Genomic DNA, 24944 nt, shown 5'->3' with positions numbered 1-24944 from the left:
GAAAGATCAAAATGCATCTTCAATAACATTGCTTCCACTTCGACCATTTTCGAGTCTACAAATGCGTCTTGAAGTCTAATCCTATATATATAGGATTAACTGGTGACAGACAAAGAGATAGTGCACTCGGCCGACCCGCGGTCTCGGCTTCATAGTGAGCTAGATGCACCAATATCACGAGAAAAAAGAGGAAAGGGGAGATTTGAATAGGCAATGGCCGTGTGACTGACCTTTGTCAGTAACTTGAGACAGCAGATGACTTGCGGGAACTCCTGTCGGCTGATGATGGGAAGCACAGACTTGACAATGGCCTGGGCAGGCAGGGCAGTAGCCACGGCTGGTATCATATCCTCAACCTGACGCACCACCTGGCGCACACAGACAAACACTGGCAATGTCAGCGGGGTGGGTACAGACAAACACTGGCAATGTCAGCGGGGTGGGTACAGATAAACAGGGAGTGTAGTGAATGTGTGAGACACGATGATGGCAGTCTCATCAACTGGAAACAGACCCCTCCTGAACATCACGTGGACGAGTCAAGCACAGTGCTGAGCCAGAATCAAAACGCACAAGTGGAGGTACAGAACCATAGTGACCTTTGCATAGTCCACACATCTGGTACCTAAGAAGAGTGGTCTTACAGACCAGGTGGTTGCCGAAATCAGGTGGTTGCTGAAATCAGGTGGGTTGCCAAAACCAGGTGGTTGCAGAAATCAGGTAGTTGCTGAAATCAGGTGATTGCTGAAATCAGGTGGTTGCTGAAATCAGGTGGTTGCCAAAGTCAGGTGGTCTTTTCTTGATAGGTCTACCAATACAGCAGTCGGATGCAGTGTTATCTGCACACAGTGTATTAACTACTTCAGAAGTAGTTCTTACATCAGGACTGGCATCCACATAGCATTTCAGTAGCTTGGCAATGCACGTGTGCGCACAGTCCTCGTTGAAGCGCGTCGGCTGAAAGCAGATCAGCTGGCGGAAGAAGCGCAACGCAGCCACACGTATGTCAACCTAGAGCAGGGAGCACAGCGATAACACAACACAGGACATGTACTACTTCGTGATACTGTTGGTGCAGTTATCAGCGCCAAGACAGAAAGCAATAATCCCGTGTTTGGGGAAACTCAAGCCCCGTCCTGGCCTTCCACACATGCACTTCACTAGGGTAACACAAACTCTATTATCACCCCAAAGGCCAAAACAGATCAGCACAACGATTACATGTACACCAGAAGCTGCATGGCATACTGGCCAACTCACTAGATCACATTGGCCAACTCACTACATCACACACTGACAAACTCATCAAAGCACACTGATCAACTCACAAAAGTACACCAACCAACTCCCTACAACTCACCAGGTCACACTCAAAGAGCAAGTGGTCCGTGTCGAGCACTGTATCGAAATGCACATCCCACAGCTCCACGTCATCCTCAATGGCCAGCTCTCCCAGGCTTTCCAGGGCCTGCATACACGCCACTACCCTGCACACAATCACATGACAGCGAGAACAGGACGTCACGAACACATTGATTACGTGTAAACTGGCATCATGGCATGTACACAAGCTCATATGGTGGAAACCCTACTGTAAAACCGGGGAATATTTGCTGGTGTAATATTTTCGGTATTTCCCAAAATCAACGTTTCGGTAGCGCAAAATATCGCTAAACCAGTTTTCCAGATCCAAAAATGCATTTTGCACACTGTGTGGCATGGCATGGTTGAATTTTAGGTCGCGTTTTATTTTAGGTAAAAATTACCTGTACCGAAGTTATCGAAAATAAATCTCCACCGAAATTTTCCAGTACTATATGCTGACCTGTATTGGCCAATAAATGCGCTGGCCAGAAGCCATTCCGATTCCCCAATATCACTGCCGAAACAGCCGCCCCCGCTTTTGTCACCTATTGGGTTTTGCGGTTTGGCGTACCTGGCACCGTAACCACTGACCGAGGTGTCCAGTTTGAGTCTTCCCTCTTCGTCATCTTGCGGCCCTCCTAAGCACATTATGATCCAAGAGTGGTGCCAGCAGCGCACCCCCCCACACACACACGCATGCACGCACCCCCCCCCCCCCCCCCCCCCACACACACCTTTGGACCTTTGGATGCCCATTGCTCCATGCAATGACTGCACATTCCAGCTCGCAACAAGAAGCCTCTGTCGTCCGAACTTTCTCTTTGCCTTCATCTTCAATTTCGAAAATTCAAATTTCGTTCGAACTATAATACTGCATCTCCTGCTTATGTTATTGCGTGTCAAAAACTCCCAGTTCTTTTTCTAATCGTGCCGCAATTTTCTTTAATACACTGCCTGCCGAGTGGCGCAGACACCACTGTACCTCTACATTTGCAAACCAACTCGGGGATCTTTTTAAAGACCCAGTGGCGTTTAAGAAGTATTTTGACCTTCTTTTTGGAATCGTTTGAGTTTCTCGATGATCTTGATCGTTCTTGTACTAAGCTTGAAGTCGATTTGGTGTTTGATTACTGTACTGCTTGATGTCTGGATTCCAATTTTTTTCTTTTCTTTTCTTTTCCTTTTCACTTATCCCGTTATCGGCCCTCTTAAGAGTTGTGTAAATCACTGTTGAGGCATCCGATGGTAAATAAAATAATACTACTACTAAGCGCAAATTCACTGAGACGGGCTGCCACAGCCATGGCCTGGTCTACACCACACGGCGCACGGCTGCTGAAGGCAGCTACATCCTCCTTGTCGGAGCTCCAAAAAGCACAACTGACTCCTACAACTACAACTGACACACACACACACACACACACACACACACACACACACACACACACACACACACACACACACACACACACACACACACACACACCACACACACACACAGTACTTACTGGGATGGGTTGGCCAATGCATCAAGCAATGCGGGTATGCTACTTGGATCGTCTGCAAGTCAAACGTGGATCGAGGTCGGCAGCAAAAGAAGAAAAGAACACCAAAAGAAGAGAACAGGAAACCAAGTGTTCATTTCGAGTGACAGCACAGCTGTGCATACAATGCAACATGGCATAGTAGATGGTCTTCATCATTTGACCCAACTACTGGGGAATATACCTACTAGCAATTGTACAGGACGCAATTGTACAGTGATTTTTTTCTGATTAGGCCAAAACAAATAATGACCTTGTTTCCGGTCGCCCGACCGGGCCACTTTTTCCCAAATTCTGAAACTTTTTTTGGTCCCAAATGTATACGAACGGTGGCAATGCCATGTGTGCAAGTGCACTCAACGAGTCATAACTCAGTCAAATCTCAACCGAATTCCACAATCGAAACACCTACAAGGTAGCAGAGATTCTCAGCTGTCGGCTCGAAAACCTATGGGGTCGATACGAGCTAGAATAACGGAGCTGGAAGGACTAGAACTGTTTGCTTGATTTCTCAGGATGTACGAAAACAGGAATACACCACATGCTGTACAAGAATAGTGAGTCAGTCAACTGTTACTTTGACATTGATCCTTGCCATGATATATGTACAATGTACATGTGTATATGCAGGTGCTCTTGTCCATCAATACCACAACGATTGAGGAACCAAAAAAAGTATTCAAAAAAAGTTTCATTCCGGCCGACCGAGTCTCCTTTTTGAGGGGTTGCCGACCGGAAACAAGCCTATTTTTTGTTTTGGCCTTATTTCATCACAATAGCTGGTGATCAACTATTTGTGATATGAACATGTTCTGTGACACAATACCTGTCAGTGCAAGCCTACTTCGAAGTAGTACTGATGTCATGGACCACAAAGTACTGTTGCCCCCACCTCCCTTCCTCTGTTGATTTTCGACCTGCGATCCAACAGTGCCACATAATTATGCCGAAATACTCTGACTTGAACCAATGCATGCACTGCAGCACGCAACACACGCTAGTTCAGGCATTGCGGTGGCTGGGAGCTGCGCACAGTCCAGTACTGTACTTCTGAAGTGTCACCGTTCACACTCAATTTGTGTAGTGGTTGTACATCATACTGTACATGGCAACCAGGTTGAACCTTGATCTAATTACCCCCCCCCCCCCCCGAAGTAAGGAACAGCTGGGTACTAGGGTAGCAATACTGATGTTGTTCTACAAAGGCCATTCATTGGGTGGTGATGCGGGTTGAGCTAAAAATGTCAGGCAGGAAAGATCAAAGGCAATACACTGTACAGTGGCCATACCATCATCGACACAGAGTGACAGACACGCCTGATCAGCGACATTGCTGCTGTTGGCATCGTTGCTAGGCTGCAAGCACGCGCGCACACATGCACGCACACGCACGCACGGGCGCACACACACACACACACACACACACACACACACAAGCACACATACAAGCATGTATACAAAAATTGAAAAACAGAAGTGAGCAGGCTGTTACTTCTGCTGCTGAAGCTGCGGTTGAAATCTGAATTCTCCTGTAGCATAGTGCAGTGATGTTGTTTCTTCAAGACATTCACAGTCACCTGTCCTCTCTAAGAAGCCGCAGTACCATTGTTGTTCAACACAACTCCATGCACACCTCGGCATCCTCAAGATTAGTATCTACCCTGGGTTATCACCATGGTTTTCAAATACTTCGAAATAGGCCTGCATAGACATGAGCTGCATAGACATGAGCTGCATAGACATGAGCTGCATAGACATGAGCTGCATAGACATGAGCTGCATAGACATGAGTTGCATAGACATGAGCTGCATAGACATGAGCTGCATAGACATGAGCTGCATAGACATGAGCTGCATAGACATGAGCTGCATAGACATGAGCTATATAGACATGAGCTGCATAGACATGAGCTGCATAGACATGAGCTGCATAGACATGAGCTGCATAGGCATGAGTTGCATACGCATGAGCTACATAGACATGAGCTGCATAGACATGAGCTGCATAGACATGAGCTGCATGGGCATGTGTATTGACAAAGACATGAGCTGCATGGGCATGTGTTCATTGCTCAGCATTACCATGTTCTTGTTTTAGAATGACACACACATGCAACAATCTCTCTTCTCCATGCGCTCTCAGTCGAAACGTAAGCCACTTCGTTGTTTGGAATTTTTGGCGCGTGTAATGGCTATCGAGGGTAGCAACGTTTTTGGCTGAGAGAGCATGGAGGAGAAGAGAGATTGTTGCATTATTGAACAGCCGAATGGTATCGTTCACAAATTTAGGGATATTTTTAATGACACATATCTATGAAGTATACTGTATCTTGGTAACAATGGACAACAGATTTCTGGATACTGACCATACTGGATGTTGGTAACACACACATTCAGCTAAACACCACACCACCACCAGCACTTACTGTAGCCTCGTCAGGTAATGTAAGGCCATTAGAAGAGACTGGGGTTGCAGCATCACCGCCGAACATAGAGAAGACGGGCTGCTCGCTAGCATGTGGCGTCAAGTTGGCTTCCACATCATTGTCCATGCCGAGTTGCGCGGCCGCTGCCAGTGGCTTTACTGACTGCGGTGTTTGCTGCTGGTACTCCTGCTGTGCCTGCTCAGGCTCATGCTCATGCTCCTGCTGCTGCTGTTTTGTTGGCGATTGGTCAGACGTAGATGAGCTGCGTGCCTTTGCCTGCTGCTGCTGCCTAGCCTCGGCGGCGGCAATCGTTGACTTGCGCGGCACCGTACGGCTACCCGACACAGGCGTAGTGTTAGATGTCCTGGCGGTGGTGATCTGGCGTTTGGCAACACGACTCGCACCTCCCGGTGGGGTGATACGGGGCGACGGTCCGCTGGTGACACCGTACTTCCTCGCTCCGGCAGTGCGGTTCAGGTCGGGAGTCGAACTGCTTATGCCAGACATGCTGCGCAGGTTACTGCTACCAACCGAACCCGCAGCGGACGAGGACGGCCGCTTCACCGGTGACGAGGTAGCCGACTGCGGGGAGAGTTGATTGGCAGTACGAGAAGTGCGGTGCGGTGTTCGTGTCTTGGTCGGAGTCTACACGCACACAAAACCAACACACAACGCAAATAGCCACATGTACAGGTCCGTGGAAGTATTACAGTAAAAGAAGAAAGGCTGCATTCATGGCATGAAAAAACATGGGGTCTGTCCAGATTATCCAGGCTATCCAGGCTATCCAGATTATCCAGGCTATCCAGGCTATCCAGATTATCCAGGCTATCCAGACTATCCAGGCTATCCAGGCTATCCAGATTATCCAGGCTATCCAGGCTATCCAGGCTATACAGGCTGCTCAGTTCCACCAACATGCCAAAGCAGGACAACCATAACTATATGCATACAAATGTAATCGTCTCATACAAAAGTACACACGTGTTTCAGTTCAGGACTGCCCCGCCCGAAGCGAGACGGCTGGACAGCCTGTCTGTGCTATGCGTGCTTAGAAATACAGAGCCCACAACATGTCAGTGCCTGCTGGTTCGAGTAGCACCTGACAACATGCATAGCTTTGCCAGTGATCTTCACACCAAACGTATACACATATTGCAGCACCACCACACACACACCGAGCGAGAAAGAGGGAAAGAGAGAGAGAGAAAGAGAAAGAGAGAGAGAGAGGGAGAATGTCAGGAGGGATAGGCTGCATACAATGACTAAGTTGTGTTGGCGGTGCAAGTCACTATGAAAAAACCTCATTGATATTATGAATCCGTACCTTAGGCTCCCTACCAGCATCCTCCGCAGCTTTCAATGTACTATCCTGAACCAACAAGAGAAAGCGACAGCCGGTGAGTAAAGAAAAGGTTAAAAAGAAGACAAGAAAACTGCCATGGAAGCTCACTGACATGAAGACCAGGCAAGAATCGTTACACACCCATATGCACACACACGCACGCACGCACACAAGCACACATACACACAAGCACACATACACAAGCACACATACACACACACACACACCTGTCCTGTCCTGTAGAGCCACTACCACTAGGGTCACGTGGGCCCCGGAGGGGCAGCAGAGAGAGAGAGAAAGAGCACGCCACCCGATGGCGCTCCAGATGCGAGACTAGTCGGAGCCGGCGAGAGCAGATACACATATGCGGGAACTTGTCCCGTTCTCTGGCCGTTGGTCGCACACATACACACACACACACACACACACACACACACACACACACACACACACACACACACACACACACACACACACACACACACACACACACACACACACACACACACACACACACACACACACACACACACACACACACACACACACACACACACACACACACACACACACACACACACACACACACACACACACACACACACACACACACACAGCAGATAGTGTGCCATCAGTCAAGAAAGAGCACGCACTGTGCACACAAGCAATGCTCACCTTGAGATTGCGCGGCAGGGCGGCGATCATTTTCATGAACACCTCCTCATTCAGACTGCTGAGAGCGTGCAGGACACGTGATGCCGTCCGTCTCAGCTCCACGTTCCTGGGTTCGTTGGCCATACCAGCAATCTTGGTCACACCCTGCCGCACCTCTGAATCAGGACAGAGAACAGAACGAAGGGCATGAATGTGTGTGCATCAAAATGTGAAGAAAACAGCCATACACGTATTCTAGACGCAATAATCAGCACAGTTATCGAAGCCGTTTCGAAGCCTGAAGAATATGTTTAACGGTCTTGGCTTGGATGATGACCACACTCTAGCTTCGTGGCAGAGCACCTTTAGCCTTACGCGAAGGTCCCTTGTTCAAGTCCTGGTGGAGACGGTCAACTACTATTAGCTGTGGAAGCTGCCACCAGTACTACTAACGCTTCCAGAATACCGTTCAAAGAATTTTATCCAGATTTGACGAGATCTACTACAGTACATGCACCGAGATTGAGACTAGTAAATGTAGCAACAAACACGACACAGCAGTTTGAAAGGGAGCAATGTACGCGTTGATAGGAAGTTGAGTCAAGCAAAGTGGAAACAATACTAACAAACAGACATCATCAACATCTACAGCTGAACATGATGCAATCAGATTGTAGTGGCATCTACAGCAATCGGACTAATGGCCTAAACGCTCCATACAAGGACTTGTGCTTCCTGACAATTTGATTTTGCTTAGAGGCAGCCCAAAAGAATCTAAGCAAGCAAAAAACCTGCTCTGGAGTATAATACAAGTGTGTGTACACGTGATCATCACTCACCACCGTTATTGACGAGTTCAGATGCCTCCATTGTCACTACCAGATCCGACATGTACTTCAACAAAGCCAGCTTCACCTACAGGCATCCAAGCATACGCACACATACACACGCACACATGCATGCACACACACACACACACACACGCACGCACACACACACACCACACACATGCACACACACACACACACACACACACACACACACACACACACACACACACACACAGTTCAAGTATCGCCTGCCACAGTGGCCCCTGTGAAGTGTACAAAGGGTTTGAACAGCTACGCTTAATCACACCTGTCAGTCAATGGACGGCTGTGGGTAGGGCTGTAGGTAGGGCTTGGGGTAGAGCTGGGGGTAGGGCTGTGGGTAGGGCTGTGGGTGGGGCTGTGGGTGGGGCTGTGGGTGGGGCTGTGGGTAGGGTTGTGGGTAGGGCTGTGGGTAGGGCTGTGAGTAGGGCTGTGGGTAGGGCTGTGGGTAGGGTTGTGGGTAGGGCTGTGGGTAGGGCTGTGGGTAGGGCTGTGGGTAGGGTTGTGGGTAGGGTTGTGGGTAGGGCTGTGGGTAGGGCTGTGGGTAGGGCTGTGGGTAGGGTTGTGGGTAGGGCTGTGGGTAGGGTTGTGGGTAGGGTTGTGGGTAGGGCTGTGGGTAGGGCTGTGGGTAGGGCTGTGGGTAGGGTTGTGGGTAGGGTTGTGGGTAGGGCTGTGGGTAGGGCTGTGGGTAGGGTTGTGGGTAGGGCTGTGGGTAGGGTTGTGGGTAGGGCTGTGGGTAGGGCTGTGGGTAGGGCTGTGGGTAGGGCTGTGGGTAGGGTTGTGGGTAGGGCTGTGGGTAGGGTTGTGGGTAGGGCTGTGGGTAGGGCTGTGGGTAGGGCTGTGGGTAGGGCTGTGGGTAGGGCTGTGGGTAGGGCTGTGGGTAGGGCTGTGGGTAGGGTTGTGGGTAGGGCTGTGGGTAGGGCTGTGGGTAGGGCTGTGGGTAGGGCTGTGGGTAGGGCTGTGGGTAGGGCTGTGGGTAGGGCTGTGGGTAGGGCTGTGGGTAGGGCTGTGGGTAGGGCTGTGGGTAGGGTTGTGGGTAGGGTTGTGGGTAGGGCTGTGGGTAGGGTTGTGGGTAGGGCTGTGGGTAGGGCTGTGGGTAGGGTTGTGGGTAGGGTTGTGGGTAGGGCTGTGGGTAGGGTTGTGGGTAGGGTTGTGGGTAGGGCTGGGGGTAGGGCTGTGGGTGGGGCTGTGGGTGGGGCTGTGGGTGGGGCTGTGGGTGGGGCTGTGGGTAGGGCTGTGGGTAGGGTTGTGGGTAGGGCTGTGGGTAGGGTTGTGGGTAGGGCTGTGGGTAGGACTGTGGGTAGGGCTGTGGGTAGGGTTGTGGGTAGGGCTGTGGGTAGGGTTGTGGGTAGGGCTGTGGGTAGGGCTGGGGGTAGGATATACCTTTAGATGCTGTGGTTGTGACTGATCATTGAGGATCTTGCATAAACATGACAGCTGATAGCCAGCTTCAAACGAATCCCTGCAACGTAAGATATGACATGAAGAAGACAATCCAGCAACAACGTCATCATCAGATCATTTCAAATAACTGCCACTGACCAGGAAGCCTTTTTTGCTTTTTTGTTAAGAAAATAGTGGAAGAAAAGTATGTCAAATGACCAACTGCCACTCAAAACACTAGACTATCACTACTGCTGGGATGTAAGCTGCTTTAGATAGCTACCGGGTGTCAGGCACAAGCAACACTGCGGCATGATACATGTAGTCCTGCTGCAAACACACACACACACACACACGCACGCGCACGCACGCACACACACACCCCAATGGAGCAGTGAAGCACAACGAGCAGTAAAGCACAACAGCGAACAACGAAGCACAACAAGCAGTGAAGCACAACGCTCCTACATGCAATCGCTTCCACACACCAACCAGTATAGAGTCTGCAGACTGTCAAGTAGGAGAAACCCACCTGATGACTTCTTCCAGGTGATGCATGCGCCGGCTTATGGCCGAGCGCAGATCCGCACCAAGCTTGGTAAACAAACGTTGGAAGAGTTGAGGCAGCCATACCCGCATGTCTGCACGATACTGCAAGATGAAGTCCATCAGAACATCCAGAAAGATACCCAGCACCTGGAGGAAAGGGGAAATGCACAAAAAGACAAACGAGAATACATTGGTACATGGTCACCTAATAATGCCAAACGCAAAGGCTGGGCATGGATTACATGGGGTGATAGGGTGGTGGCTATGTACAGCTTTACTGTGCAAAACTACAGTACACTAAAGCACTACAATCATGTACAGAACTCTGTGTGTGTGTGTGTGTGTGTGTGTGTGTGTGTGTGTGTGTGTGTGTGTGTGTGTGTGTGTGTGTGTGTGTGTGTGTGTGTGTGTGAGGTGTGTGTGCATATGTGTATGTGTGTGTGTGCATGTGTGTGTGTGTGTGTGTGTGTGTGTGTGTGTGTGTGTGTGTGTGTGTGTGTGTGTGTGTGTGTGTGTGTGTGTGTGTGTGTGTGTGTGTGTGTGTGTGTGTGCATGTGTGTGTGTGTGTGTGTGTGTGTGTGTGTGTGTGTGTGTGTGTGTGTGTGTGTGTGCATGTGTGTGTATGTATGTGTGTGTGTGTGTGTGTGTGTGTGTGTGTGTGTGTGTGTGTGTGTGTGTGTGTGTGTGTGTGTGTGTGTGTGTGCATGTGTGTGTGGGGGGGGGGGGGGGCTGCGTGTGTGTGTGTGGGGGGGGGGGGGGGGTGTGTGGGTGTGAGTGGGTGTGTGTGTGTGTGAGTGTGTGTGTGTACAAGTAAGTGTGTAGATATATCTACTTACAGTGTTGTGTGGATCTGAGAACAGCTTGTAGAAGACTTCCAAGAAACGTTGCACTTCGTTTTTGCTATACATGCAAACACACACACACACACACACACGTACGCACGTGCACACACACACACACACACACACACACACACACACACCATTGGACGCCCATCGCCGGAGGCGATGATAGCGATGCTACAGCAGAAGCCATAACAGCTTGTGCTGGGATTCCACCATTCAACAGCTTGCAAGGCTGAAGAATTGACCGCCACTATTCAGCCTGGTCTACACCACACAGCTATGAAGTGGCTTTTTTTGGCCAGTGAATCCCTACGTTTTGGTCTTTTTCATTTTTTTTTCACGCACACACATCACGCCACATACTCCGGCATGCACTGGCTGTTGGTAACCACCCAGGAGAATGAAAGAAAAGTCAGGAGAAGTCTGAGAAAGAGAAGAAAGACGTGTGTGGCCATAATCGTCGGGAATCGAACCCGCAACCTATCGATTGGAAATCGCTGCACATACCACTGCACCATATGGGACACACACACACACACACACACACACACACACACACACACACACACACACACACACACACACACACACACACACACACACACACACACACACACACACACACACACACACACACACACACACACACACACACACACACACACACATACACACACACCATCATCAACAAAACAAAGCACAGCGCTAGACAAGTGGCATCACAGTCTATGAGATTAGCCAAACAAGCAAACATCCGGTGAACATCTACTTCAGTACCTAACACTAGCTATTTTCACAACATGATCTCACCTACAAGCATGTGAATAGTTATACTGGCAAGTCACAAAGAGACAATCTGTGTGCACTAGGCGGTGGTCGTTCAGGATAGGTTTCACGCTACCATGCACAAATTATCTGCTAGAGCAACTCAATGATAAATCTGACTTCAACATTAATCGAGTGCATGCAAACGAATGCCTAATTGATTCTGTGATGTGTTGGTAAATGAAAAGCCGGCAGACACAGGCGCACAGCTAGTCATCGTATATCTTACAAGAGTGATCTTGATCCCTGTAAGAGCTGCCCCAGACTAGCTAAGCCGTCACGTCTATCCGACCAGGTACCACTCTGACATAGTCGCAAGATATCAGGAACATCCTGGATAGGGAACAAACAAACAAACAATCAATCAATCAAACAACATGCATGCATAGGAAACAGAACTATCCATCAACGATTGTGTTGAAGGGCAGCCAGGGGATCTAAATAATATTGCAGGATGCAATGTATTGAGCACCAGGCCGCATTGGTTGCACATGTATTCCCTCTTCACGTGACGAAAATTCTACAAAATACTTACCTCCACAATGTGCAACCGCCCGGACATGCTCTGTATGGAGAAGTTGGACGCCGTGGACGAAGTGGAGATGTCGGACGCAATGCTCATGTTATCATCGTCCATGTCTGGGTCACGATAACCTCTAGGGCACAGTGGAAGACTCTCACTATCAAACTATACAAACACACACACGCATACACACATGCACGCATACACACATGCACGCATACACACATGCACGCATACACACATGCACGCAAGAACAAGACACACACACACACACACATTAAACACAGCAACGTAAACACAAGCACAATAACGCCATGGTCCAGCTCATGACCACAACTACAGTACATGTACTCTCCCTCCCTCCCTCCCTCCCTCCCTGAAACTTGGGTCCTGGCCATACAATGCACATACCCCGCCAGATCCAGATAATAGGTCGTCAGCTCTCATGTTCTCATCTGCAATGACAGAACACACGCATGTGCACACACATATAATACACACACATACACACACCCACACACCCACACACACACATACACACACACACACACACACACACACACACACAAGCTTAGCACATGGGGTACTTGAACACAGTGACACATTCACAAAGGCAGTGACAAACACAGACATAGTGCACGCAGTGTACCGTTCGAAACTCGGAAGTTGAACCAAAATAAATGTATAAGGATAATGTCCTTTCATGTACAGTCAAATCGTCAATAGCTATAGAGCTGTTTCACATCTATCACATGACCATGCAGGACAGCCATGTTGTTCCAATTCCACTCAACCCTTGCATGTATGGGTCACATCAAGAGTAGATAAACAAGAGTGTGCAACTCCGGATCTCTCCTACACAATCCGCAGATACCCCCGCCCATGGCGAAATTTTTTGTTGACGTCACCTTTTTTCAGAGAAACGCGCATTTTGCCGCAGAGCAGTGTGAGGGCACGTGCTTGGCACCGACTTTGTAGTGCAAATGCGGCCAAGTGCACAAGGGAAAACTTTCCAAGAGACTCGCAGCGCTAGCGTCGTCGAAAAGATTACGTCAACAAAAAATTCCGCCGTGGGCCAACCCATCCCGAGTTGCACACTCTTGTTTATCTACTCTTGGTCACATGATGTGGGCCATGTTGGTTCTCTTGGTCACATGATGTGGGCCATGTTGGTTCTCTTGGTCACATGATGTGGCCATGTTGGTTCTCTTGGTCACATGATTTGGGCCATGTTGGTTCTCTTGGTCACATGATGTGGGCCATGTTGGTTCTCTTGGTCACATGATGTGGGCCATGTTGGTTCCACTGTCTACATATGCCATGATCACTTTCTACACACATTTCGTCACATGACAAACTGATGTGAACACCACCATCTCATAACATGCTATAGTTATCATGACTGTCGTACATACCCTGGTCATCAAGATCGAGAGGACTAGTGACCGATGTCACTGGCGTTGTCGAGTCAGAGAAGTGACGGCCCTCCAGTCGACCGGGACTGCACCAACAGCACACGGAGCCAGCAGCAAATTAATAAAAAAATGTTCACAACATGGCAATAAAACCATCCAAGGCAGTCTGTTGTTATAGAAAACAATTTTCCCAAGGTCTCATTGAACAAACAGGCACCTGTAGCTATGTAGGTGTGTATCTGGCAAGGTGCATTCGTGCCTGGTTTAAATTTGGCTTTGGAAAATTTATTTTTCATTGCATTTCCTCTGTGCTGCGCTGATGAGTCCACAAAGGACGAAACAGTTCTGTCCGCAGATTGAGTAGGTATGTAGGTGCATGTTTGTAGGTATATAGGTATGTAGGGGTGTAGGTATGTAGTTATGTAGGTACTGTACCGTCGTGGACATGGAAATCCGGTCGCACGTCTAGCGGCCCCAGGGCGCTGGCCATGCAGCCCTGGATAAGGGCTGGTCGCACGCGCATCGAATCACCACTGCACCCAGCGTTTCGTAGATCTACGCGCTGAGCTCATGAGGGCGCAGGCCCCGGTCAATCGACTGGATTTCCACGCCCACGACAGTAGTATGTAGGTATGTAAGTATGTAGGTGTGTAGGTGTGTAGGTCTTACGTTTTCGAAGTGGGTGGTAACCGTGTCACTGGCTTAGCTCTACCTGGTGTGGCCGAAGCAGGACGTGTGAGTCGCATTGGTGGACCGCCGAGAGCACCGGTATGCCGTGCACCGTGCAGTGAAGTAGCTGGCGATACAATGCTGTTGGCCGTGGACACACTGGCAGTGGCTGTGGTGGCCGGTCGACGCAGAACACCACTGCTACTGCTGCTGCTCGCGTCCTGCGTGCGCGACCGGGACGCCAGCGAGGGCTCCATGCGAGTGCTGCGCTGTGTGGATGGTGATAGGTCTGCAGCAGTGAGTACAAAGTAGTAACAGCATAGTATCACAACACGGCAGAAAGAATGTAGGAACAATATTCAACAATAGTGGCACTGCTCTTCGCCTCACATCTGTTCACTACAGTACTTAGCGCATACCGTAGTCGTGTATAAAAGCCGCCGCTTGTATGACTTATTGGGGGAAATTTTGCAGGCTTCTATATGGGACAGGCTTCTATATGGGACAGGCTTCTATATGGGACAGGTATTTCTATGTATGTCAACACTAGAACCAGGCTTATGTGCTGACACTGTATCTTGAAAACCAGGCTTGTATTCAAGACAGGCTTGTATTCAAGACAGGCTTGTATTCAAGACAGGCTTTAATACAAGACACTACAGTAATAGCTGTGCACGGAGAACACAATGGCGTAGCAGTGACAAGCCAGCAGCACCAATGCAAACAAAGTCTGCACATACCTGGTTCACTGGTGAATCGCCGTTTCAAACCGGATAGATTACTGGCGGACCCAGCCGGAGCAAGACGTGACCTTGACACACTCCTCGGAGGTAGCCTGCAAGACAAGCATAACATTCGGGCAAATCTAAGTGTGCATATACGTAGTGTCTTGTATTAAAGCCTATCTCGAATAGAAGTCTGTTTTGAATAGAAGCCTGATTTTCAAGATACACTGTCGGCACATAAGCCTGGTTTTAGTGTTGACACACATAGAAATACCTGATGTGAATAGAAGCCTAGCCCTTACATCGGCTTCTACAGGAATAAGCCCGGCTTTAATACGAGACATTACGGTAGGAGCTGGCTAACATGACAACATACCCCACCAGAATTCAGTGTTGCCAGAACACCTGTGAGCACTCGCATATTGCACCAACAAATATTCCAGCATACCGTGGACCCGGAGTAGCACATCAACATTTCTACTGCACTACACCACGGTACAGTATACCGTAATCCGCGCATATAAGCCCACGGGCGTATATCCGGATATAAGCCCACCTCCGTTTATAAGCCTATGGGCTTATAAACAGACACCAATGCAACTCGCGCGTCAACAAGACTTTTTCACAATGTGGACTCTTCCTACCATGGTACAGCAGGTCAGTGCAGTTTACCAGTAGAGTATGGTAGACCCACTGTGAGCACGGACTTGTACTTTTTCGTGAACCTTCAAAATTCGAATATTGGCCCATGGGCTAAAAAACGAACATGTTTTACTGGATATTTTATCCCCAAACTGCATTATTTCGGCTTTATATGCGCGGAACTACGGTATGATTATTACCCGAGTGAACGGCTAGGAATACAACCATGAGGCATGTATACATGAAAGGAATTCGGGTGGACACACCCATTCCCACAGCGTTGCACATCCGAACCAGGTATTCTTTGTTCTCATTACCTGATAATGGCCAAGTGCCGAAACGTTGTAAAATAACGGAACTGGTTCGGATGTGCAGCGCTATGGGGATGGGTGTGTCCAACCGAATTCCTTTCAGATACGAAGCTGCAGGAAGCCTCAGTCCTTCTTCAGGCATGCATACATGCATACACAAATCCTGGAATGTCTCCACACAATCACAACACCCACTAGAAGCCCATGGTACAGCAGGCACATTTAAACAGGTAGCACACGTACAAGACGGCAAGAAAAGAACAAATCTGCTACTTGTACATGTATTTGACGTCGCCTACCTGCTAGGAGTGGAGGTGCCTTTGCTGCCGCCAGACTGTTCACTGGTTAGCAGTCTTTGCCTGGCTGGTTCTAAAGAGGCCTTCACTCTGTCAACAACAACACAACCATCATCACCCATCAATATTTTCTTGCTTGACTCACAACCCCTACTTATCTGTGGCGGCTGGCTAACACCCACTCTCTTCACATTGGCCGGTGTCCCCACTGCATCTTGAGGTGTGTTTTGTGCTAGCCCTGGCTGTCACTGTTCACTGCGGAAACAGGTGTCAGGACAGCTTACACACATGCACACACACACACACACACACACGCACGCACGCACGCACACACACACACATATACACACACAAACACACACACACACACACACACACACACACACACACACACTGCAAAGCAATCAATGCACGCTATCACCAACTTACTTCTCTGCCTGTGCCGGGAAGTGCTTTGCAAACGCCCAATACGCCCTGAAACAACAGACATCGCACACGCAGAGAACAGGTCACCGTCTCCTCAACTCACGCCAACAACTCTAAACACCTTCAGCTAAACCATACTGTGCACTGTACGTGCCGTGTATAGCAAGGGAGAAGAGTAGGCACTCGGGGGCTTTGATGTTGTGCTCATGTTTTGATGTGTTTAAAAAAAGCCATTGATTTGCAAACTTATGGATGTCTACAAGATTAATTAAAGCTCTTTGACATTGTCGTGTTGATGCTTTGAGCCGGTTAAACAAAGCTTGGTCATTCATTAGACTTCTTGCGATCGGTCCAGCCAGTGACTCTGAGCTCTGCTGACGAGATTGAACAAGATCGAAACAGCTAGCTGTCCAGAGATTGAGCGTCTATGATAAGAATGGAGGTACGGGATGAATACCGGGTGCATCTGAGCAGCTGTGTTGCCTCCCCAGACCCAGACCACCACTTGCCAAATGACACACCGCTTCGATGGACAACTTACTGCCTTGAAAATGTCCGCGTCCCCGAGTCAGCATCGTTCATTCCCTTCTTCAACGCTTCCTCCAGGTGACTGACTTGTCTGTGTAAGCACAGCAAACAGAACAATCGCAAGTGAAAAAGTCAGTAAAGAGATATGCCTGTTTAAGCACAGCAAACAGACGAATGGCAAGTGAAGACAGTAAACTACTAGTAACTTCAAGCAGCAATCAAGCGCTGAGCAGAAGCTTACTTGACCAGGACTAGACAACAGCAAGTGAAGATTAGCACCCTTCAACAATATACAGTGCTGCTCAATGAAATCCAATGGCGTTAGTCAAGTCTGCGCCCTGTACCAGTTCACCATCCCAGTGTCTGCAGGTCCAGGGCTGCACAGCGCCCGTATTGCATTGACTTGATTTATCGGATTTCATTGAGCAGCACTGTACAGGCACATGTACTTGTCAAGTGTGTCATGTGGTGTGAGCAATGATGTCCTGTGAGATGTGTGAATGTGTGCAGCAGACTCGGCTTACCTTTCCAGAGATTGGGTCGACCACTGCAGCAATATCTGCTCTAGATACTCGGCAATACGTCTGCAGAACAGCAAACGAATCCAAGAGACAGAACAGGTATAGTTATATTTTGTAGGGCTGCAACGAATATTCTATTTCACAAACGAACGAATACTCACCCATAACGAACGAATTACGAATATTCTCTCAAAATCCTGAATTGTTTCTAAGGGTGAAACAACTATTTTAGATAGGAACGAAATCGATTTTCTTTGTAAACGACTCGAATAGTCTATACCAAAAGAACCTTAGAAAGAGTTTGGCTAGTCCTCAGTTGGTCTAGACCAAGTAGATGTCTAGTGGAGTCATGTCCACTACTCTTGTGAGTCATAGTCCCCTTTCTCAACACATAACAGATGTATATATCACTCCGTCCCTTCTAGAATTACTACAATAGATCGACACAAGAGCAGAGTGCGTGCACGTGTCAAAACGGACGAATATTCTACAGGGGAAAATATTCCTTCCATCGGGGTCCAAACGAACATCAATCGAATATTCGAATATTCCTTGCAACCCTAATATTTTGACTATGGGTCTACGAGTCTCACAATCATCACTTCAATCAAGCGACGCTTGCTCTCCGGCCATCGGTGACCCAGTGGCCGTGCTATGCCATGATATTATTCAAGCACCAAAAGCACCTACAGCACCCACTACATTCACGCAGACAGATACTAATAAATACATGGGCACACAAACAATACAATGTACACATGTACACATGTAGTGGTTACATAGAAGGGTTTGGCAGACTGCCTGAAGAGTGCTCAATGCGCAAAGCGCAGAACCACTATGGAAGAGTGACGCTCCAAGTGGAAAATATGTTGTAACTTAAAAAGTCTAAAAAATGTAATGGTTATCCAGGTGTTCCAGGTGATCCAGGTGATGTCAAAGATCTTGAGAGCAGTACATGATGTGATGTGCACATTTCAGCCAAATAGAGTGGTTTCACATCAGTTTGTCATGTGACTAAATTTGTGTAGAAAGTGATCACGGCACGTGGACAGTGGAACCAACATGGCCGACATCATGTGACCCATGCATGCAAGGGTTGAGTGGAGTTCGAATCAATATGGCTGACCTGTATGGTCATGTGATAGATGTGAAACAGCTCTAAATGGGCAGCTTGGCACCTCTTTCCAATCCATGTAAAAAAAACAGCTCTAAATGGGCAGCTTGGCACCTCTTTCCATTCCATGCCTACACAATCCGTACTACATTTATTAAACTGGATATACTCTAATAACTCTATACAACACAGCGGCACAACTCTTCCAATCGCACAACATGACACGGCATGGTCAGATGACACTAGACATACCTGCGGACGGACACTGCCTTGTTTATATTCTGGCTAGCGAATAGTGGGATGAGGCGATGCGAGTGGACATGCTAAACACACAGAATAATCACACACGCAGAGAGAATCCAAGATCAGAGAGACAACATCAACAATCCTACACAGACACACACAGCCCCCCCCACCCACAAACACATACACAGCTCCCCCCCCCCCCCCCCCCTCCCACACACACACACAGAGCTAAAGAACTACAATGTTCAGAGAATAGACTTACCCGAATGATAAACCCGATACAGACATGCCCCGATGACGCCATGATCTAAGCAAAAGAAAGAAGAAGAAAAAAAAGATAATCTCACAATCAAGAAAACTTGCAGACAATTGTACAGCTAAAGAAAAATGTACAGCTTAGTGACATTTCCAAGCACAGTGTTCAAATAGCATAGCCTGCAGTGGAGTACAGAATGGTGGTGCGTGGTTTTATGCTCATTTTTTAGTGACTCTTAACATGGACGTCAAGTTGCTCTTATTCCTACACAAGTACTAATATAGCACTGTTGGAGCGTTAGAAAATATAGCTGAATACGGAAAGTGAGCGATGAATAAATAAATCCGATTTTAATACTGTCACGGTGTTTGTTTTCATTTCACTTCATCAGATCCACTGGCATGTCTGCCTTCCGTGTGTGTGTGTGTGTGTGCATAAAGTGGTGAATTTCTGTTCCTATGGTGGATGCTGAATTAACAAGGGTCAGCTCAAATACAGTCGTTGCCAAAAAAATTCGGCCAATGCTATGCTAGCTACCGGTAGCTGTAGCTGTGGCTACATGCACTGCCACTGCTAGCAGTACTAGCCTAGTGTGCACGGCACATGCCCTGCTGCCAGGCCTGCATACACTCAGTGCAGTGCTCGACCCGACTACAAAAGTCGACTGCATGCAGCAGGCGGAAAGCAGCGCATGCAGACTGTTCAGTGCATGCTGTGCTGGTACAGGTGCAATCCTGATAATTCGAATATGGCTTAATTCGAACATACCGCTTAATTAGAAGTTTTTCCAGGACCGATTTCTATCAATACGATTCCCACATAAAAATTTTCTGATAATTCGAACCTTGAACTGGATATGTCCGGTTAATTAGAAGTCCCACAGATTCCACTTACATAGAAATGTGTGGGATTTGTGCTGATAATTTGAAGTTAGCAAAATGTAATTCGAAGTTCACTGTACATTGTACTGGTCAGTGCAGTTTGCATGAGTAGGCTGTGCCGGTCAGTTCAGTATCCGTGAAATATGTGTCTAAGGTCCATAGCGCAACTCTGCGTGACCATTTGAGCATTTTGACATACATATTGTGTTGTGGGTTCATGTTTGAATAATTCGAATGTCCGGATAATTAGAAGTTTTTCCTGGCATTTTGAGGTTCGAATTATCAGGATTCCACCTGTACTGAGTGCATGCATGCCACCATATGAACGGTGAACGCGTACCATACCACAGTATCCATGGCGTTGGCCGGATTTTTTTGGCGACGACTGTAGGACTACAACACATTGTAACAACCTGCCTAGTAGCCTAGTAGACAAACTGTACCTTGGCACTGTTCTGGACCAGCTGGAACAGCGGCGGTAGCACCCACTCACAGAAGTTCTCCAGACGAGGACCATATTTAGTAGCTAAGAGTCTATTCCCAGCAACACAACACAACAACAACAACAACAACAACAACAACAACAACAACAACAACAACAACAACAACAACAACAACAACAACAACAACAACAACAACAACAACAACAACAACAACAACAACACAACTACATAAGCACACCACAGGTGGAACAACAGAAATTCAGTTGAATGGCCATCGTGCTCACGCTGACGAAAATGTCACTTCACACATGAAACGCATGCTCTGTTTACCTGACAGAGAGGGAGTAGCATAAGGGGAACGAAGAGATAACAAAAAGAAAAAGAGCTAAAAAAGGAGAAGGACAAAAATGTTACGAGAATTAAATTGGCTCACCATTCGAGTTCGAAAAGAGCTAAGTTGTTGATAGCACTGTACAGAACAACTCTGGGTCGAAGTAGTCAACTAAATGAGCCATGTGAGTGACACCCATGTATTTACTTTAGCCCCACATACATGTATTGTTCTGAATCAGGTCACAGCATTTGCTAGGAAAGTTGACATCACACTACTGGGATACACAACACTGACTGACTTACGCCACAGTGATGCATGCTTCTCGGACCACGGACGAACGAAGATCTTTCAGCTGTGCATGACAACACCACAACACCACGACAGCACAACACCACGACAGCACAACAGCACAACACCACGACACCACAACACCACGACAGCACAACAACACAGGCATGCATGCACATGTACAGTCAAAAGACTCAAAACCTGACAAGACGTACCCGGGAACACAGAAAAAGTACAGTGAAACCTGTCAAGGCGACCACTCGGATAAAGCGACCACCTGTCCCAGAAGACCACTGCCGCCAGGACCAAGGGATGCTATTTCCAGTCAAATGACCCTGGAAAAGGAGACCACCTGGTTACAGAGACAGCACTTTGATGGTCCCTTGAGCGGTCGTCTTAGACAGGTTTCACTGTACTTCCAAGGCAAAGTACTTACTATACCTGCGCTGCAATCAAGTGTGACAATTTGTTATCAACTGCAAAAGTACGTACTCTGCAATAGTACGTCTTACACCCTGTACATACTAAGCGGTTTTGACTGTACATACATGTATGCATGGACAACAGTGTTGAGACCCAAAGGAACCGAACAATAACCAATGTGAGGCACAGGAGATAACCAATCAACACAGAACAGCTATAACCACACATGATCAGAAGCATGACATGGTGGTACATGTGTCACATGACCAGACGCATGACATGGTGGTACAGTAGGTATCGGTTATAGCGTGGGTGTTTGAAAAACGACTTTCTATTCTTATTTCCGATATTTCTTACACACGATAAATCAAGTGTGGCATATCATATTATGCATGTGCACAGGGGCAGGATGTATAGTTTCTGGCTGAGGCGTGGGAAGGTCAGTGAGCAGAGGCGCATCCGACTGTATAATGCCCTGGTTCTGCCCGTTCTTTTGTATAACTGCGGCGCATGGGGGCTCACAGCGGCACAAGCAGAATCACTTAACGCATTCCACCGGAAGCAGCTCCGACGGCTCATTGGCATAGTTTACCCAGCCAGGATATCAAATACTGAGCTGTATGAGAGGTGCAACACGGAACCACTATCTGACATCGTGGACAGGAGAAGATGGCAGCTAACCGGCCATATTCTCCGTATGGACAGGGATGCGCCGCCATGGATCGCGCTGACGGGCTATTTTGCAGGAGATGCCAAGGCTGGGCGTGGACGTCCAAGGACATCCATTGCGACGCGCATCACAAGCGACTTACAGAGAAGGAACATCGACCTGAAGCGCAGCAATCAGCTGGAGAATGTGAGGGCCATCGCTCTGGACAAGCCTACATGGAGAAATCTGGCCGACAATCCATGATCTGGCGTCACAGGTCATCAGTGCACCGTATTAATAATTATCTTGATAATGGAATTTGATCATAGGAGATAGGACAGAAGCGGAACGTATAATTATACCCACATAATTATATTATTACGCATGCTGTGGTATTATTATTATTATTATTATTATTATTACAGGGGCAGGAAGATCATCGTACATGCAACGCAGTACTTCTGTGCATGTGGCTGGTCATAGTCCCATAGGCTTACCATGTGGCTATGCAACAATACATGAGTTACATGACCACACGAGTTGAATCTGCAGCACTATGACGCAACGAGAGTCAGATCAGAACGGAATTGGACAGATGTCATTACTACAGGCGATACACTTTGTACTAATCTGGCATGTTTCGCTACACAAAAGTCCATTCTTAGGACCGATATATTCTACTATGGGATAAAATTGCTTGTAAGAATAAATGTGCACTTGAAATCCATGTTATGATTATGAAAACATGAGAGTTCATTCTTGTAGGCAGTATATTCTTTTACACGACCACACTATAACCGATACGCACTGCACATTGTGTCACATGATCAGAAGCATAACATGGTGGTACATGTACACGTACAACTGCAATACGGTAGTCAGGGAGAGGTGACACTTACCGCGGTTGCAAACGGAATACGCAGTGTTGCGATGTGCGAGTGAAACACGTCCAAGTCAGCCGCACCGTTGTTGAGTAGGCCTTTCATTCTCTTCATCTGCACACCAGACATACACATGTACGCATGCACACACACACACACACACACACACACACACACACACACACACACACACACACACACACACACGCACGCACACACACACACACACACACACACACACACAGAATTGTACGAAAAGCACCACCAGCACCGATACTTCACCAAGCCAAGAAGCAGTTAGGAGAGCAAAGTGATGCCTCGACTAGCGTAGCACAGCGCAAAATACAACTGAAACAAGGAATCAATTGACAAGCTCAGTCTATGGTACTACAGTAGTGCCGGTCGGCGAAGAACTGGGGGTCAGCCTCCTAGCCTAGACCGTTCTTATTTTCATGTATTACAGTCTATGCACAGTTGAGTCACCGTGCATACATTGGTATGCTGTTCTTGGTGAAATTCTAGCCTGGTCATTCTTCAGCGCCCGACAGTACTGTAGAGTGGTTGCTGCTGAATATACGGGTAATGTTAAATGTCAATGAGTATACAATGTACTTACCACGGTCACGCGTACATCCCATTCCAAGTTGACATTGGTCAACGTCTCCTCCACTTTGGTCAACTCATCGTCAATGTCTCTTGCCGAAGATGACTGGGAAAGACAAGACAACACGGAGAGACCAAACCAGAAAGTGAGCCAGTGCCTACATGTGTCCAGTGGCCAGCACACATCTTACTGCCACTGCATGTACATGTACATGTACTGTAGCGGACATTGAAATCCGTTGAGAAGTCAAGCGGCCATGGGGCGCTGGCCTTGCAGCCACGAGCACTGCTGGTCCGTGTTTACAGCGTGTGCGTGAACTAGGGAGTGTGTGTACGCGCTAAAAGCAGTAAGGGCACCAGTCCCGGTCATGCCGTCAGATTTCAATGTCCACGACATGTAGCACAAGATGTCTAGAATGGAGTGTGTAGTCGCAGTGGGCTTAGACATTAGGCATGTTATGTTATCTTTATCTTTATTTTTCTTCGCCTGCACCTATGGTGAAGTAAAATCAAGATACAAGACAACATAACATGTCTAATATCTAAGCCCACTGCGACTACACACTCCATTCTAGACCACAAACGTACTGGCTGAAACCTAACCAAAGTGCATAGTTTGCGCTCCCAGCTTGCACGGCCCTTGTCGCCCTGGAAGTGGTGCGAATGCTGCCGGGCATACGCATGTAGGTGTACGGGGAACTGGTCCAGGGCGCTGGTTTTTCACTTTGAGTAGGACTTCACCCTAGCACAACTGCAGTGCAGTCTTGATCAAAGTCAGGTGCAAGTACGTGTATAGCATTCTGACTGCCATTAGCCCCATCACAGTTTACCCAACAAAGGTAGCATTGTTGGATTGTGGCCTTGTTCAAACCTGCTCCTGGGGTTGCAAAGTACTCTATGCAACAACCTCGCCAGCCTCATAACGAAATAGTTCCACTAAGCAAACTGATAACGTGAGCAGGCAG

General features: G+C 48.0%; 1 protein-coding gene across 2 annotated transcripts in view; it reads right to left on the bottom strand.

Annotated features, from left to right (window-relative positions):
• The window catches only part of LOC135816105 (CLIP-associating protein 1-B-like), a 38474-nt gene that overhangs the window by 4323 nt on the left and 9207 nt on the right, over window positions 1–24944 (bottom strand). For both annotated transcript variants that reach the window (XM_065329474.1, XM_065329475.1), the window contains exons 10-37: window positions 23993–24085; window positions 23395–23490; window positions 21438–21487; window positions 20802–20892; window positions 19484–19528; window positions 19228–19298; window positions 17865–17924; window positions 17354–17431; window positions 16816–16860; window positions 16390–16476; window positions 15153–15247; window positions 14413–14701; window positions 13744–13829; window positions 12740–12783; window positions 12341–12493; window positions 12035–12138; window positions 10972–11035; window positions 10119–10282; window positions 9587–9665; window positions 8174–8249; window positions 7356–7510; window positions 6663–6707; window positions 5336–5980; window positions 4199–4265; window positions 2874–2925; window positions 1361–1487; window positions 880–1011; window positions 231–368 (exon numbers count right to left, since the gene is read on the bottom strand). In XM_065329474.1, the coding sequence (XP_065185546.1) occupies window positions 231–368; window positions 880–1011; window positions 1361–1487; window positions 2874–2925; window positions 4199–4265; window positions 5336–5980; window positions 6663–6707; window positions 7356–7510; window positions 8174–8249; window positions 9587–9665; window positions 10119–10282; window positions 10972–11035; window positions 12035–12138; window positions 12341–12493; window positions 12740–12783; window positions 13744–13829; window positions 14413–14701; window positions 15153–15247; window positions 16390–16476; window positions 16816–16860; window positions 17354–17431; window positions 17865–17924; window positions 19228–19298; window positions 19484–19528; window positions 20802–20892; window positions 21438–21487; window positions 23395–23490; window positions 23993–24085 (3231 nt within the window). The remainder of the gene's footprint in view (window positions 1–230; window positions 369–879; window positions 1012–1360; window positions 1488–2873; window positions 2926–4198; window positions 4266–5335; window positions 5981–6662; window positions 6708–7355; window positions 7511–8173; window positions 8250–9586; window positions 9666–10118; window positions 10283–10971; window positions 11036–12034; window positions 12139–12340; window positions 12494–12739; window positions 12784–13743; window positions 13830–14412; window positions 14702–15152; window positions 15248–16389; window positions 16477–16815; window positions 16861–17353; window positions 17432–17864; window positions 17925–19227; window positions 19299–19483; window positions 19529–20801; window positions 20893–21437; window positions 21488–23394; window positions 23491–23992; window positions 24086–24944) is intronic.

The sequence above is a fragment of the Sycon ciliatum genome, chromosome 4, assembly GCF_964019385.1.
Source record: "Sycon ciliatum chromosome 4, ocSycCili1.1, whole genome shotgun sequence".
Classification (NCBI taxonomy): Eukaryota; Metazoa; Porifera; class Calcarea; order Leucosolenida; family Sycettidae; genus Sycon; species Sycon ciliatum.
The sequence above is the reverse complement of the archived record's forward strand: the minus strand, read 5'-3'. Positions and strand labels throughout refer to the sequence as shown.